Raw genomic sequence first — 13,263 nt, 5'->3', positions numbered from 1 at the left:
AAGTTACACTCGGTTCTCCAATGCCCTATCCTTCCGCAGTTATGACATGGCCACTTCTTTTTGGCTTCTTCTATACTAATCCGTCCTTTCCCTTTCCCAATATTGGGCCTTGGTTTTATGCTTATGCCATTTGCCTGTTCAATCAGTTGGGCTTCCTGTTTTTCTGCCACTTTTACTTGAGCCCACATGGCTTTTTCTTTTAACTTACGCTGCTTGGCTTCAATCTCATCACTAAAATATTTTGCATGTCTTAGTACTTCATCTATCTTTTTATTTTGCCAATCCACTGTATGCTGTTTAATCATTTCACTTACTTCAGGACGCAACCCATACACAAATCGATATACAAAATGACTCAAATCCTTTTTGCTCACATTTTCATCACCACTGTATTGTGTAAAAGCCAATAACAATCTTTCATAATAGGCATGTACAGATTCTTTTACTTCTTGATGAGTTCTATCAATCTTTACCCAATCAGTTTCTTTTGGAGGCACTTTATTTTTCAGGAAGATAACTACCTGTTCGTATTTTCTCATTACTTCTGGGTCAGGAGCACCTGTCTTTGGATCTCTAGGGTATTCTTGGGTAGGCCAACCTATTGTAATTTTACATTCTGCCCATAGATCTGCTGGCACAATTATGTCAAATAAGCTGTTCAAGTCAATCCATAGTACTTTTGATAATTTTACAAACCTGTCTACCTGCCTGTACCACTCAACTGGCTTCTCGCGTAAGCGAGGAAAGTCATTGGTGAATGATAAAATGTCCTGTCTAGTCCAGTACACATGCACATAGCCTCCTCCTGGGATTTCCTTCATGGGACACTCAGTTACCACCTTTTCTTTTTCTCTTACCGGGAAAGCTGCGAATGTGTGTCTGTTGCATCGTCCCGTTTTCGAAACCACCTACTTTTCCATTTACCTTCATCACCCCATTTTCTCAGTAAAACAATTAGCTCTTTAAGTTGAGTTATTCTACCTGCTGTATTCAGATTCTCAATGTCCTTTTCAGCAAAGTCTACTCTGTATGGTTTCGTAATGACTTTATTTTTTCAAAATCAATACCCATTTCATTCGCTACTTCTTCCAATTTTTCATGTAAATTGTGATACTTTTACATAAAAACATTAGTTCTTCATCCTGATAGGCTGTAAATTTTTCTGTGGGAATAGTTCCTACTATTAATTCTTCTAAAACTATTTTTAATTTAGCCACATCTAAATGTCGAGGTTCAGCATCTTTTTGCTGTAAACTCCTTAACCATTCACTTAGTTCATCAGAAGTAGGACCTACAGGAATTTTTTCATTTCGGGTTTGTTCTAAACCTTTTGGTGACCCTGGTACTGATTCTGTCGTCATTATTGCTCTATTCGCTAGACTCTGATTTACTGTCAAATTTTTAGCAGTACTTAGTCCAGAAGTTCCTACCACCTGTCCCTACCACCTGTCCCCATGGATTTTCTCTTGAACCTCTTCTTTGCATTTCGGTTTGTTTATTACTGTTATAAGGAATTGTTAGACAATGCTCACTATCCTTTTGCTTATCAAAAATAGGCATTATGGGTCCTATTGTTACAGGAACAGTTACAGCTTCCATGTTTTTAGTCAATTCTCTAATCTTTTCAGTTGACTCTAAAGTAGTTCGGGCTAATTCAGCTGAATTTTCATTTGTCATTTTACCAGGTTGTGTATTTTCTGTTACTCTAAAGGGATTATTTCTTCCTACCTCAGGTGGCATTGACTCAAACTTTATATTTTGTGGTGATTCTTTTACTGGGGCACTTGGTGCCAACAATGTGGAATTTGGTTGATACGTGGGAGGATTTTTATAAAACATGTCCTCAAGTACATCAACCTCCGACTCATGCACACCATACTTATAACCTTCTGATCCTGTATTATTTCTCTTCCCTGTACATTTTCTACTACTATTCTCCTCAGCATTTCTCATAGGGAACATACCATCAGCCATATTTTCACTTCGCCATCTCCTCATTCTGTCATCATGATTCTCTTGTCCACACGGTCTACCAAACATGTATTTGTACCTTCCGCCACTCCGCTGTCGTTCTCTTCCATTCATCTCATCTTCCCATTCTGTCAATGCTTCAAATTGAGTAGGTCTAGGTCTCGGTTCTAATCTCATCATTCTTTCTCTTAAATTTCTTAATACCGCTAAATTAAATGAACCATGTTCCGGAAATGCTAAAACTCCATCATCTTTTGTGTACTTTGCCCAATTGTCTAGCCAAATACATGTATGATACCCATATTTCGCAACCATGAAGGATGCGGGTGATTTCAGTGGAGGAAGCAACTGTCCCTCTCTAGTTACAATCGGTTTATCTTTTTTAAATAGGTTCTTGATCTTTCCGAACCAGGACTTTTTCTGGTGGATCGTAATACATAATTTTCTTTTCTTAGTATCGCTAGATTTCTCCTACGACTATTCTGTTGTCTTAGCCAATCGTAGCGCGGCTCACTCTATAACGCACCAATCAGGAGCGTCTACGTCTCTTACTGACTGGCCAATCCCAGCGCGTTCTTTTCTGACGTCAGCTTTTTCTCACTGCTCCTGCTGACCCCTCCTTTACAATTTTATCGGCAAACTTTTCTTTACGTTCTCTTTTACTCAAACTCTTGTTAGCAACTACATAAAAACGCCACCATTGTCCGCTTCGCTAACAAAGAGATAGTCTTGACTTTTCTCACAAGAATTCCGTCTTTCGTGAGAGCAGCGCTTACCTCTGCCCTACTACGGAATTATTACACTCGCCGATAAAGTAGCACTTCCCTCTACCTTACCCTTCTAACAAGCATTAGCTAACCGTTTATCTGAAAATAAAACACCTGTGGGAGACTACACTGCTCCTGAGAATTAAGACCAGAGTTTCACAATTAAGCCGAATGCTATTTCACTCACACACATTCGTACGGAAAATGTAGTTCATTCACACAGAATCCTGTCTTTCCCGAGAGCAGCGCTTACCTCTGCCCTACTACAGAATTATTTTGTTCGTTAATAAAGTAGCACTTCCCTCTACTTTACCCTTCTATCAAGCTTAGGGAACACCTATTACCTTTCCAGTGATAAGCATAATCAGAGCTCACAATGGACTCCTGTTACTTAAGACCAAAATTTCATAGGTGGCCTTCGCTATCCATACACCACTTTCACACAGAAATGTCCCTAACGATAACACACGGCGATGTTACCAATTCGAACCCAGACAATGCGTTGTGCAACTCCAATCGTCACACGTTTTTCCTGTGTACGTACAGGGCAACAAACAATTCACCATGTGACTTCACTTGCCACAGGGCATCCGACCTCCTACATCCCAGAAGTCTTCAAAAACAACATAGAACGCAACGCAACTCAACATAGAATATTAGTACATAAATCAATACTCATCCAAACATCTGCAGTCAATAACCAATCATCAGAAATTGAAAATCAATAAACAATAATCACCAAACTAGCCAAAATTAACCATCATTCTGCTACCAGAAAAACGGATCCAGCGCAAAACCGGGGGGGGGGAGGGGGCGAAATTTACAAATCCTCCCTGCGTCAGAGACCCGTCGTCACACTAACTCATTCACACACGCATTCATTGATTCATTGGTCAGGCCCATAACACCAACACTCGCACGTTTCTCCCACAGGTCTGCACACAGGAGGAAGGATGCGCTGGACATGTGGGGGGGTACCTTATTACCTATAGGAAAGAAAAGTTATTTTATAGAATATACATTTGCATCACCACCTATAGGATCCTAACCTTAAACATCAAGGCACTCCACCACTTGGTCGACAGACCAATTAGTTGGACTGGTTGATGGTGATTTAGAGCCAGCTAAAACACATTTAAGCTTCAGAATCATCAATTGTCCTAATGGAAAAAACACAAACTCATAATATCTTGTTAATCGAATTACTTTATCTAAATCTTATTTGCAATTAGCATTTTAGTCAATCAAAGTTGAAATTTAGTCAAATAACACAAATCGCATGACATTCTATATTTACCTATTCTTTCTAATGGGGTGTTTTTAATTCAATTGGCTCTGCATAAACCGAATCCTCTGCTCAGTTTGTCCCAATAAAAGCAGGCCAAACTCAAAGTTCGGAAAAGTTCTTTGCTCAGCACGTTACAGTCCCAAAGATCTCCAAAGGACCAGGAAACATGCAAGCATCTGTCATTGCCTGTGGGGTCGGTAGGGGTGTGCGGTCATCGATCGATCTCCATTCTCTCGCTCTAATTCTAAACTCCTCCCTATTCTACTGCCCTTTTTATAATGATTTCTGAGTAACATGAAACATTCTTTTACCAATACTTCAATCTGATTGGTCAATTTGAAGGAAATTTTAACATTGTCGAATTTTCACATGCATTTGGTTCCCAAGGAATATGTTAAGTCACTTCCTCGGTCCTGGATGTGTCCATGTTACAATGTATTCCCTTCTGGTTGTGGATGATCATTGTTCTTTAATTGGTTTTTACTAACTGAAGTTTGGCAGTCCTCCATGTTCCTATCCTTGACCAGGAACACAGTGCTCTGACTTGAGGTTGCCTGGAGGTCTAGGGAGCCATCCGATTCTGCGAGGTAGACATCGCGCTCATGAGACGGTGGCCACTTCCGAACTGCATTTTGGAAGTCATGGTTTGGTAGGTCCAAATGCCAATTTAAGCAAAACAAACACAAAAGAGTTATTAATACACAGAAATTAAAATTCTAATGTTAAACCCTAACTAATCCCTTTATGTATTAGTAATTTCCTAGCCTTTTAGCGACATTTAAAGCAATAAAACTCACCATTCGGTCCAAATGGGAACGCAAATGTCACAAAAGCAACATATATCAGGCAATATTCTATCACCACACGTACTATTGTTAATAGGCATACCACAGTTCGTTTTTAGGGTTATTCTGCCATGCAAATAGCAATGAGTCCCACGTGTAATTGGTGTTTACTAAAAGTGCAAATGGTTGATTAATATAACACTGCAAACAGTTAATTCAAATTATAATATAAGTAGGCTATGTAATTCGTATTTTCATGCAAAATAGAGGAGGTATACAAAATTTTGCTTTACCTGCTCCATCACCACAACAAAAGATTTTTCTGAATAAAACTGTGCCGCAAATGTCTTGTATTGGTCTGTCCAGGATAATAGATTTAAATGCACCAAACATTTCCACATTTGCACAATTTGCGAACTGGCAACAATTCACAAATGACAGAGGAACCATTAGATACAATGCTTCACAATGGGTCATACAATTCTTCACATACCAATCAAAAGGGATGGTTAATCTGGCTGTTAGATACTAACGGATGGCAGGCTCATTTTCTGGGTGACACCTACGGGTTGAGGATCAGTAGGCCCAACCCGAGATACATACAGACACAGCACTCAGGGGTGGTAACAACTTACAGGGTTGGGAAGTAATGCCTAGATTGGCTAAAAACCTCAACATTGTCACAGGTGAAACAACAATTATCCCTCCTTTCTGATGACATGGAATTACCAGATCCTCAAAGACCACGTCAAATGCGCTTTATGTATGCGATATACAATAAGGGGTGGAAGATTTTACAGCAGGAAGCTGCTGAGAGGTTGTGCAAAATTAACAGGACAAAGTTAGAAAGGGCTCTAGCAGTAGAATTGTATGACTGCTCTATCCACCAGGATTTACTCTCTGGGTAACATAGTGTTTTCTGCAATTGATATCATACAGAGTGACATGTCGTTTTTTACAACATGGGCAGTCACAGCTTGAAGCTATAATGTTGCTGAGTTATACTCTGTAGACACTTCGGGCTGGTAGCGTTCCATGGCAACGCCTTAATGCCACTATCATGTTTTTGACCTATAACCTCACAAAACAGACAGTCATGACAAAAAAGGACGCAACATATACCGTGTCACATATAGAGAAGCTAGAGAAACTGCCATTCACTATTGCTGAAACACCTTCACTGATTCATTTCTCTGGCAATTTTGACATTCCACTTCCAATGCTGCTTGCAACACCATCAAGTGGGCAGATATGATGTGCTAGGAGAGGAGTCATGGATATTACCTTTCAAATATCGATGTCGGAATAGGGATACTGAAGTTTTTCTTAGCGGGGTACTTACTGTGAGAGTACCTTTCGACATTCCTTAGTTTGCAGGGAAGTTTCGCTTCATGTTGCATTTAATGCGTCTAAGGCAAACTTGTCGCGCTACTTCAAAGGTTCCTCGACTATTGTGATCCATCCGGCTTTCAGATTACTCCTGAATGATAGCTACTTGATGCTGAATGATCAAGGCTGCTGTGGGATGAGACCGGGCATTGCCTATCTGGTAACACTCTCTGCGATTGTGACATTCTGTACACAAGTACTGTTTCCACTTGCCCGCACAGTTAGGGATGCAACGCTTTGGCCTTCGATAAAGCTTACAAATGTGCGCTTTGACACTTTAAACAGACTGAAAGCCTTATTGTTCCAGAAATTTGTGGCCTTAACATCTGCAAGGGAGATCTTTAATCTTTAAGTTGCAAGGTCCTCTTCTGAGATACAGTTGCTACTCTGCACTAATTTCTCACATCATTTTGGGGAGCTTGTACTCCGCATTTTTTACATGTCCAATACAGCGGGAGTGGGGCACTTTTTAAGACAATTGGCTCTGAGTTGATTAGCACGGTCCAGACAGTCTTCAGAGTTATTCCATCATACATACACACCGTGCTTGGAAGCATTTTTGAAGGCTTACTGCTTGTCCTGTTCCTAGGTGTCTGGACTGTGCTTTTGTTTTTTCTGCTCCGCAATGGATGTCCCATCACAATTCCAAATGGGGATAGCAGTACCACATGTGCTCCTGTGTTGTGAAAACATGATACAGTGCTATGGCACACCATTGATTGAGGAATTTAACGACCATTGGTTCTTGCCCTTTTGGACTGTCTGGCTACATTGCATGCAGTCTGTTTTCCACTGTCTGCCGCGCACTTTCAAGTGTGCCCTAGATATATGCTTGGTATTGCAACTGGTTCAATCTCCAGGCATTGCCCTACTGGTGGGCCCCCTCCTGGTGGGCCCCCTAATTACTCGCTTTTACTGTGGTCCTTCGCGCTTGCCTTTGCTCCTACATTCATATTATGAGCCCTCCTGGGATGCTTCAGTTGCAGGGGATCTGGATTCTGTCTCATCTTCTGCGGAATCTGCACTGGCTGTTCCTCCCTTTGCGGATGCTGAGGAGTACGGACTGAAACATCTTTGCTCTATAGACCTGATGCGTTGGGTGCCTCTGGTTACAGCAATGTTTTGTCTCCTCCTCTGAACACATAAACAATCTGGCAGTTCGCGCTGTGGGAACATTTTAAATTCTGACATTTTTTAACATCCCAAATAGTTTTCAAGTATACACCACTTTTTAACTCGCTTTTAAATTTGTTTTTATACTTTTGAACAGGGCTTTCTGTATGATTTTATCTTCAAACTAGCTTAGTGCCTTTTTATAGTTTTAAGGTTTTATGTATTTACATACGTTTAGCATTGTATTTAGATAGCTTTAATTAGTCATGTCACATCCAAGGAGTGGGTGTCACATGGGGGTATTAGGCCCAGATAAAAAACACAATTTTTACATGCTCACGTTCTTAAGTTAACTTCTCTCCCTAAACCTGGTGATATTTGACACACATTAATTTGTGTGCACATATGGGATAACATTCTATGAACTCAGTGTTGCTTACACTACCCCTTCGTAGGCACTCTTACCACAACACCTTGAAAATTCTGTACAAGGGTGAAGTACAGCACGCAAGATGTTATTTGTTTTTGCCGCTCAGTGACAGAGCTATCACAATTGAATAAACAATAGCGGCCTGACTCGGGCTTCGGCATCGTAACATGGAGGATGTTATTATATATATGACATCAAGCCTTTGTTTAGACAGAGGAGCATTTCACTGGCACTGATAGGTCGATCAATGCTGGAATTCCAGCTCAGCTAATTCCTGTTTACATCATGCAAGGGATGCTGTCCGGCTCTACACCAAGATGGGGAGCTTGATGACATTCACCCACAGGTAACAGAGAGTTAAAAGACCCTACAGGGATTTGGCAGATTCACTGCCCCTAGACATGATAGGTTAGGACACGCTAAGTAGGCGTACACTATATAACAGTACTTTTATGCAACCATATATTCTCTGTAGTAAACGATGAACTGTTCATCTTTTTCTACATTTTCCTTAATGCTAATCACATTATTCTGTTTCCTTCTATTGATTATTGCAGCTGTTTTACTCAACAATCACAATGCTTCAATAAATATTGAAACGTTTTACTGTGTATTTTTCGTGTTGTCATGTTCTGAGGTTGCACAATCCATTTGGTACCCTGTCAGGTTAGGAGTACAGATGGTCCACTTTGAGCTAACAGGACTTCGGCCAACATATCTGGAAGGTGCGCAAGGAATATTGACTTAAGGGGTCTTTTCATGGCATCTGAAGGGAATCACCTATGCAGGATTGTAGGCTTAAATCAGTGTGAATTATCATTTCAGGACGAAATATTGATACACTGAAAAAGAAGCAAAATAAAGGTTTGGGGGGCTCCTACAAACTGCTGGACTTTGTGCTGATTCTTTGTTTTCCATGCATGTGCACCTGGGTGCAGTGTGACCTCTGGCTTAGTGTTGCACCTTTTCAAAATGTTCATGTGTGGGGAGAATATCTGATAGTAGGGTGTTTCCTAGTTGTGAAACCAAGGGATAGAGCTGGAGGATCTGAGCCTTGATGGAACCAGTGTGAGCTCTCATGAAATGCTTTCTTCGTTTCAGGTGACGCTTCTGACAAGCCGAGTGGGAGCCCATGTTTGCAGTGCCAGGGGATGTCACAGAGCGAGGAGGAGATCTGCCTGAAATCTATCCTCGTCCAGCAGGCGCACAACCTCCAGCTGGAGGAGAAGAAGCTGCTGCTGGAAATAGAAAAACTGCAACTGGAAATCAAGAAACTGACTCGGGTAGACTCCTTCTTTACCTGTCGGCCTTGAGGCTCAGGTCTCCGTTCTCTTAGCCATGGTCCATGGAAAGCTTGTCACAGTTGCTTCCTAGCTTCCACGCTTGCTTTCACTAAGTGAGGCACATTTTCAGAGATAGGTCATCTCGCTAGTCTCTTGTTCTTGTCCTCTCCCAGTGTAAGGTATGTTTCCAGAGCGATGCAGCACATTCTCAGTATGATGCCTCCTATTTTAGTTCATCCATGTACTCTCCCAGTGTATAGTAGAGTCACAGGTTAATTTTCCGTGGCTGTAGCTAACTCTACATTCTCCCAGTATGTGGCATATTACAGGCCTATTGGAATGCGCCGTGTGCACCTTTCCCACCCCTCCTGCACTCTTGCTTTGCAAGACCCATTCCCACCGTGTAGGTTACCTCTAGGGCATTCTTGTAATTGTCAGATGCAGCAACTTCAAAGCCCGATGGGCCCATTTTTGGATTCCTTCATTGACATTTCTCCTGGTGCTCTTCCAGCTGTCAACAAATCCACAGCTGGACGAGGTTTGTCAGTGTTACATTTTTGTACCCCAGTTTTAGGCAGACCGACAGCTGGATACAACATGTTTTAGTTAGTTCTCTACTTTTCCGGTGTGTGGCAAATTCATAGCCTATAGATGATCTTGTTAATTCCATGTTTTCTTAGTGTTTGGCACTTTCACTGCCTGATAGGGCGTCTGGGTGCATTTTGTTTACTCTCCCACTGTACATCATGTCTGTAGCGTGAAGGAATGTGTCTTTAGTTCGTCTTTCAGGCTCCCAGAGCTTGGGATACTTACAATCACGCATATATGGCCGATTCACAGCTTGAGGGCATCTGTTATTATTTATTGCCAAACTCTATGTGTTTATGGCCTGATGACAAGTGCCTTTACTTAATTCCCTTCTGTTCCAGCGTGTGTACGAGTCTCATAGGGCCCATCATTAGTTCAATGGCATAGACTCCATGGGAGCAACACTTTCAAAGCCTGGTGAAGTACATCTTGAGTTGTTTCTGCTCTTTGCGTACAACACAGATGCTACCTGGTTGGCTGTGTCCTTCCATTCTCAAAGTGTCGGAAAAATTCACAGCTGTTGCAAGTTGGAAGCCTGAGGCGGCCTACCTCAGCTCCATCCTGTGTCTGTCCCAGTCATAGTCTGTGGTAACGAGTCTTTAGGTTCTCAATTACTTTGTGTGCAGCAGATTGACTGATTCATGGAATGCGTCTATTAACTTCAAATCCTGTTGGTGTAAGGTGCATCCACAGTCTGATTGCATTGCCTCGTTTCATTGTACTCTTCCAGGGCACAACACATTCTAAACCTCATGGGATATCCTTCCCAGGCTGATCGGATGTTTCTTCGGTTCGTTGCATGTTTTAAAGTACAGTCACTGCCTGGCAGGACACATCCTTCGTTTTGTACAAGGTACATATAAAGCCGAATGCGGCGTGTTTTTAGTTAATAAAACGTGTTTTAGGTAAATCATTTGAACTCTCATTGTAAGGCATCCCACAGCCTGGTGGGATACATCGTTAGTTTATTCCATATTTTCCAAACAAGGGTATATTCATACACTGATGGACCTCCCAATTCATTCTCCCACTGCAAGTGACACTAAAAACCCGATTTGCTTGTCTTTAAATCTGTACGCAGTCGCTGACTAATGGGTTGCTTCTTTGTTAATTCCATTATTGTCTCAAGATGAGGTACATTAAAAGCCTAGTGAGGCACATTTGAGTTTATTTCTGTGCTTCCGTTTGTGCATCACTTTTTACAACCCTCTTGGGCAGGTCTGTGTTTTTTCAGGGTACTATGCTCTCCCAGCGTACATTCCTTCTTCAGATGCTGTTGTAATATAAGGCGCCGGAATTGCTGGGTGCAGAATGTCTTTAGTTAATTTGCACGTTTTTATGTCGTGCAAGACATTCACAAACTGATGGGTTATGTCTTTAGTTCTTACTCCCCTAGTGTATGTCAGGTATGTAACGTATTGTCTTTATATACTTCTTTACTGTCCCAGTACACAATAGTCCTAGCGTGAAGGCAAGACTCTCTTTTAAGTTCCCTTGTCTTCTAGTGTACATCACATTTACAGAATGATAAAATGCACCTTTAATAAATTCTGGTACTGTCCCAAAATGTAACATATTCAGTACTGTATGTTGGGCACTGTCCCAAAATCTGACATATTCACTGCTAGATGGGACACATCTTTATTGCACTCCTGGACTCTCCCGGTGTCCTTAGTCCCCCTCCGTGTAACACAGCACATGCATCTCCTGATGGGAGATGTCTTCGATGTAAACCTGTCCTCCCCCAGTCCATCTACCTTCAGATCATCAGAGGACGTGCCTGTGATCAGATCTGTCCTTCTATATGGCACATGCGGAGCCTGATAGTTCATGTCTGTAATTAATTCCTGCCAACCGTCGGTGGAAGCTGCGGGATATGCTTCCTTCTCTTTCGCAGTATACATCACATTTGCAATCAGATGGAATGTGATTCAGTTAATTTAGTTAACTGTGATATTCTCCAGGTGGGAAAAGCACATTCCCAGTTTGAGTCTTGCCTGTACACATTCCCGTGCTCTCCCCAAAGTAAGGTACAACAAATGGTGAGTGCATTTACTTAATTCCCTGCTCTCCCTGTGTAGTTCCATGCACATCATGATGGGATGAGTTCAGCGCCGCCCCTTGCTCGGATACTGCCCTTGGCGGGAAGACATTTGGCCCCTTGGATGCTGCTGGTAAATAAAATGAGGCAGCCAGAGGTTCCTTTTTTGTTCACAGTTCAGTCCCTTGCTGATTACTTCTTTGTGTATTGTCTCTACTCTTCCTATAGAATGCACGTTCAGAATAGGATGAAATGGGGTTTTATTTATTCCATGTTTCCCCGTATAAGGCCATGTTCAGCCTGATGGGTCCCACCTATAGTTGAGTCCTTTACGCTCTCGATGTATTGTACTTTGCTGGCTGATGGGCAAGTTTTAGGTCTTCCTAAATGCTGAAGTGTATGGATGCCTGACATCAGGACTGTTCCTAGGCCTTGTACTATCTGACACAATCAAAGTCTGACAGGACTATTATTGAAGAGTGCCTTTAGTTAACTCTTTCTTTGTCTCAGTGTACGGTACATTAACTGCTCGACGAAGCATGTTTTAGCTTGATAGGGCTATAGTGGTAAACATTTATTTACTCTTCCACTATGGTTGAAAATATCACTCCTCCAAGGCGGGGCTGGTAGTTCTGTAATTTTGTTTTGTATTGGGCCTGATTTTAGTTACATATTCTTTAGACATTAAAGTGCTTAGGTAAGCACATGGCGTCTCCCTGTCAGATTCTACAAGTTCCTGGATCAAAGTGGGTGGGACTTCTACAGTTAAGAATAATGGAGCTTTCGCAGACAATAACAATTACAGGCCTGGTTCTTTGTGTACGTTTATGCATTGTTTTTTGTTAGAAATGCGTATTTGTTTCTCACAAATAAATCTATATTTGATCACTTTTGAAATGGCGTGTTATTGTTGAGCTTGTTTTGAATATATTTGTGTTGTACATTGTGATGCACAGTAAACCCCATAATCACTGAGTGTGGACTCATTTTGCCTAGCTATGAGTTGATAGACTTTTCTCAGCACTTGGTGGGTAACCTTCTTTATTAACCAAGTTCTCTGTCCCCTGACATTTAGAAGCACTTTCTGGAATCATTTGTAGGTCTCAGTTCAGGAGTTTCAAAAAATCCCAGCGCTCCTGTCATATTCTCTGGTGGTCCTACAGTTGTTTCTTTGGTGATCCGCTCTCAGGGCAGGGTCTGGAGAGTCATGTCCTCCGGTGGTACTTGAATTTATTCTTTGGTGATTTGCTTTCACCATAGGCGCTGGAGAGTCCTATTCTCCCATTGTCATTTGTCTTGAGTTCACCACAGAAGATCAAAGCCGTTGGGATGCTTGTTCAGACCAAACCTGGATTTCCCTTTGGTAGATAAATCCTACCAGTTCCACAACAGGAATACCCTGTAACTGATGTAGTTTGTTGACAGTACATTTGGGTCTTTCCTCAGGCCTAATCACACTGCTCTCTCTTCATGGAAGACAAATTAACTCAAGCTTACTAAAGCATGCACAGAAGTGCCCTTTTGATCACCACATACCTGGGCCTAACCTCCGGCGTCATTTTGGCCAAACACAGACATGTGCCAGAGGGATTGTCAAACTTTAGTCAG

At 41.7% G+C, this 13,263-nt stretch overlaps 1 protein-coding gene across 1 annotated transcript in view; it reads left to right on the top strand.

Annotated features, from left to right (window-relative positions):
* Nucleotides 1-12,557, top strand: part of LOC146866833 (uncharacterized) — a 409,043-nt gene extending 396,486 nt beyond the window's left edge. Inside the window, exon 9 of the mRNA XM_085617773.1 lies at nucleotides 8,845-12,557. Coding sequence (XP_085473899.1) covers nucleotides 8,845-9,056 — 212 coding nt within the window. The 3' untranslated portion in view covers nucleotides 9,057-12,557. The remainder of the gene's footprint in view (nucleotides 1-8,844) is intronic.
* The last annotated feature ends 706 nt before the right edge of the window (nucleotides 12,558-13,263 follow it).

Source organism: Triturus cristatus, chromosome 1_2 (assembly GCF_964204655.1).
Source record: "Triturus cristatus chromosome 1_2, aTriCri1.1, whole genome shotgun sequence".
Lineage (NCBI taxonomy): Eukaryota > Metazoa > Chordata > Amphibia > Caudata > Salamandridae > Triturus > Triturus cristatus.
The sequence above is the reverse complement of the archived record's forward strand: the minus strand, read 5'-3'. Positions and strand labels throughout refer to the sequence as shown.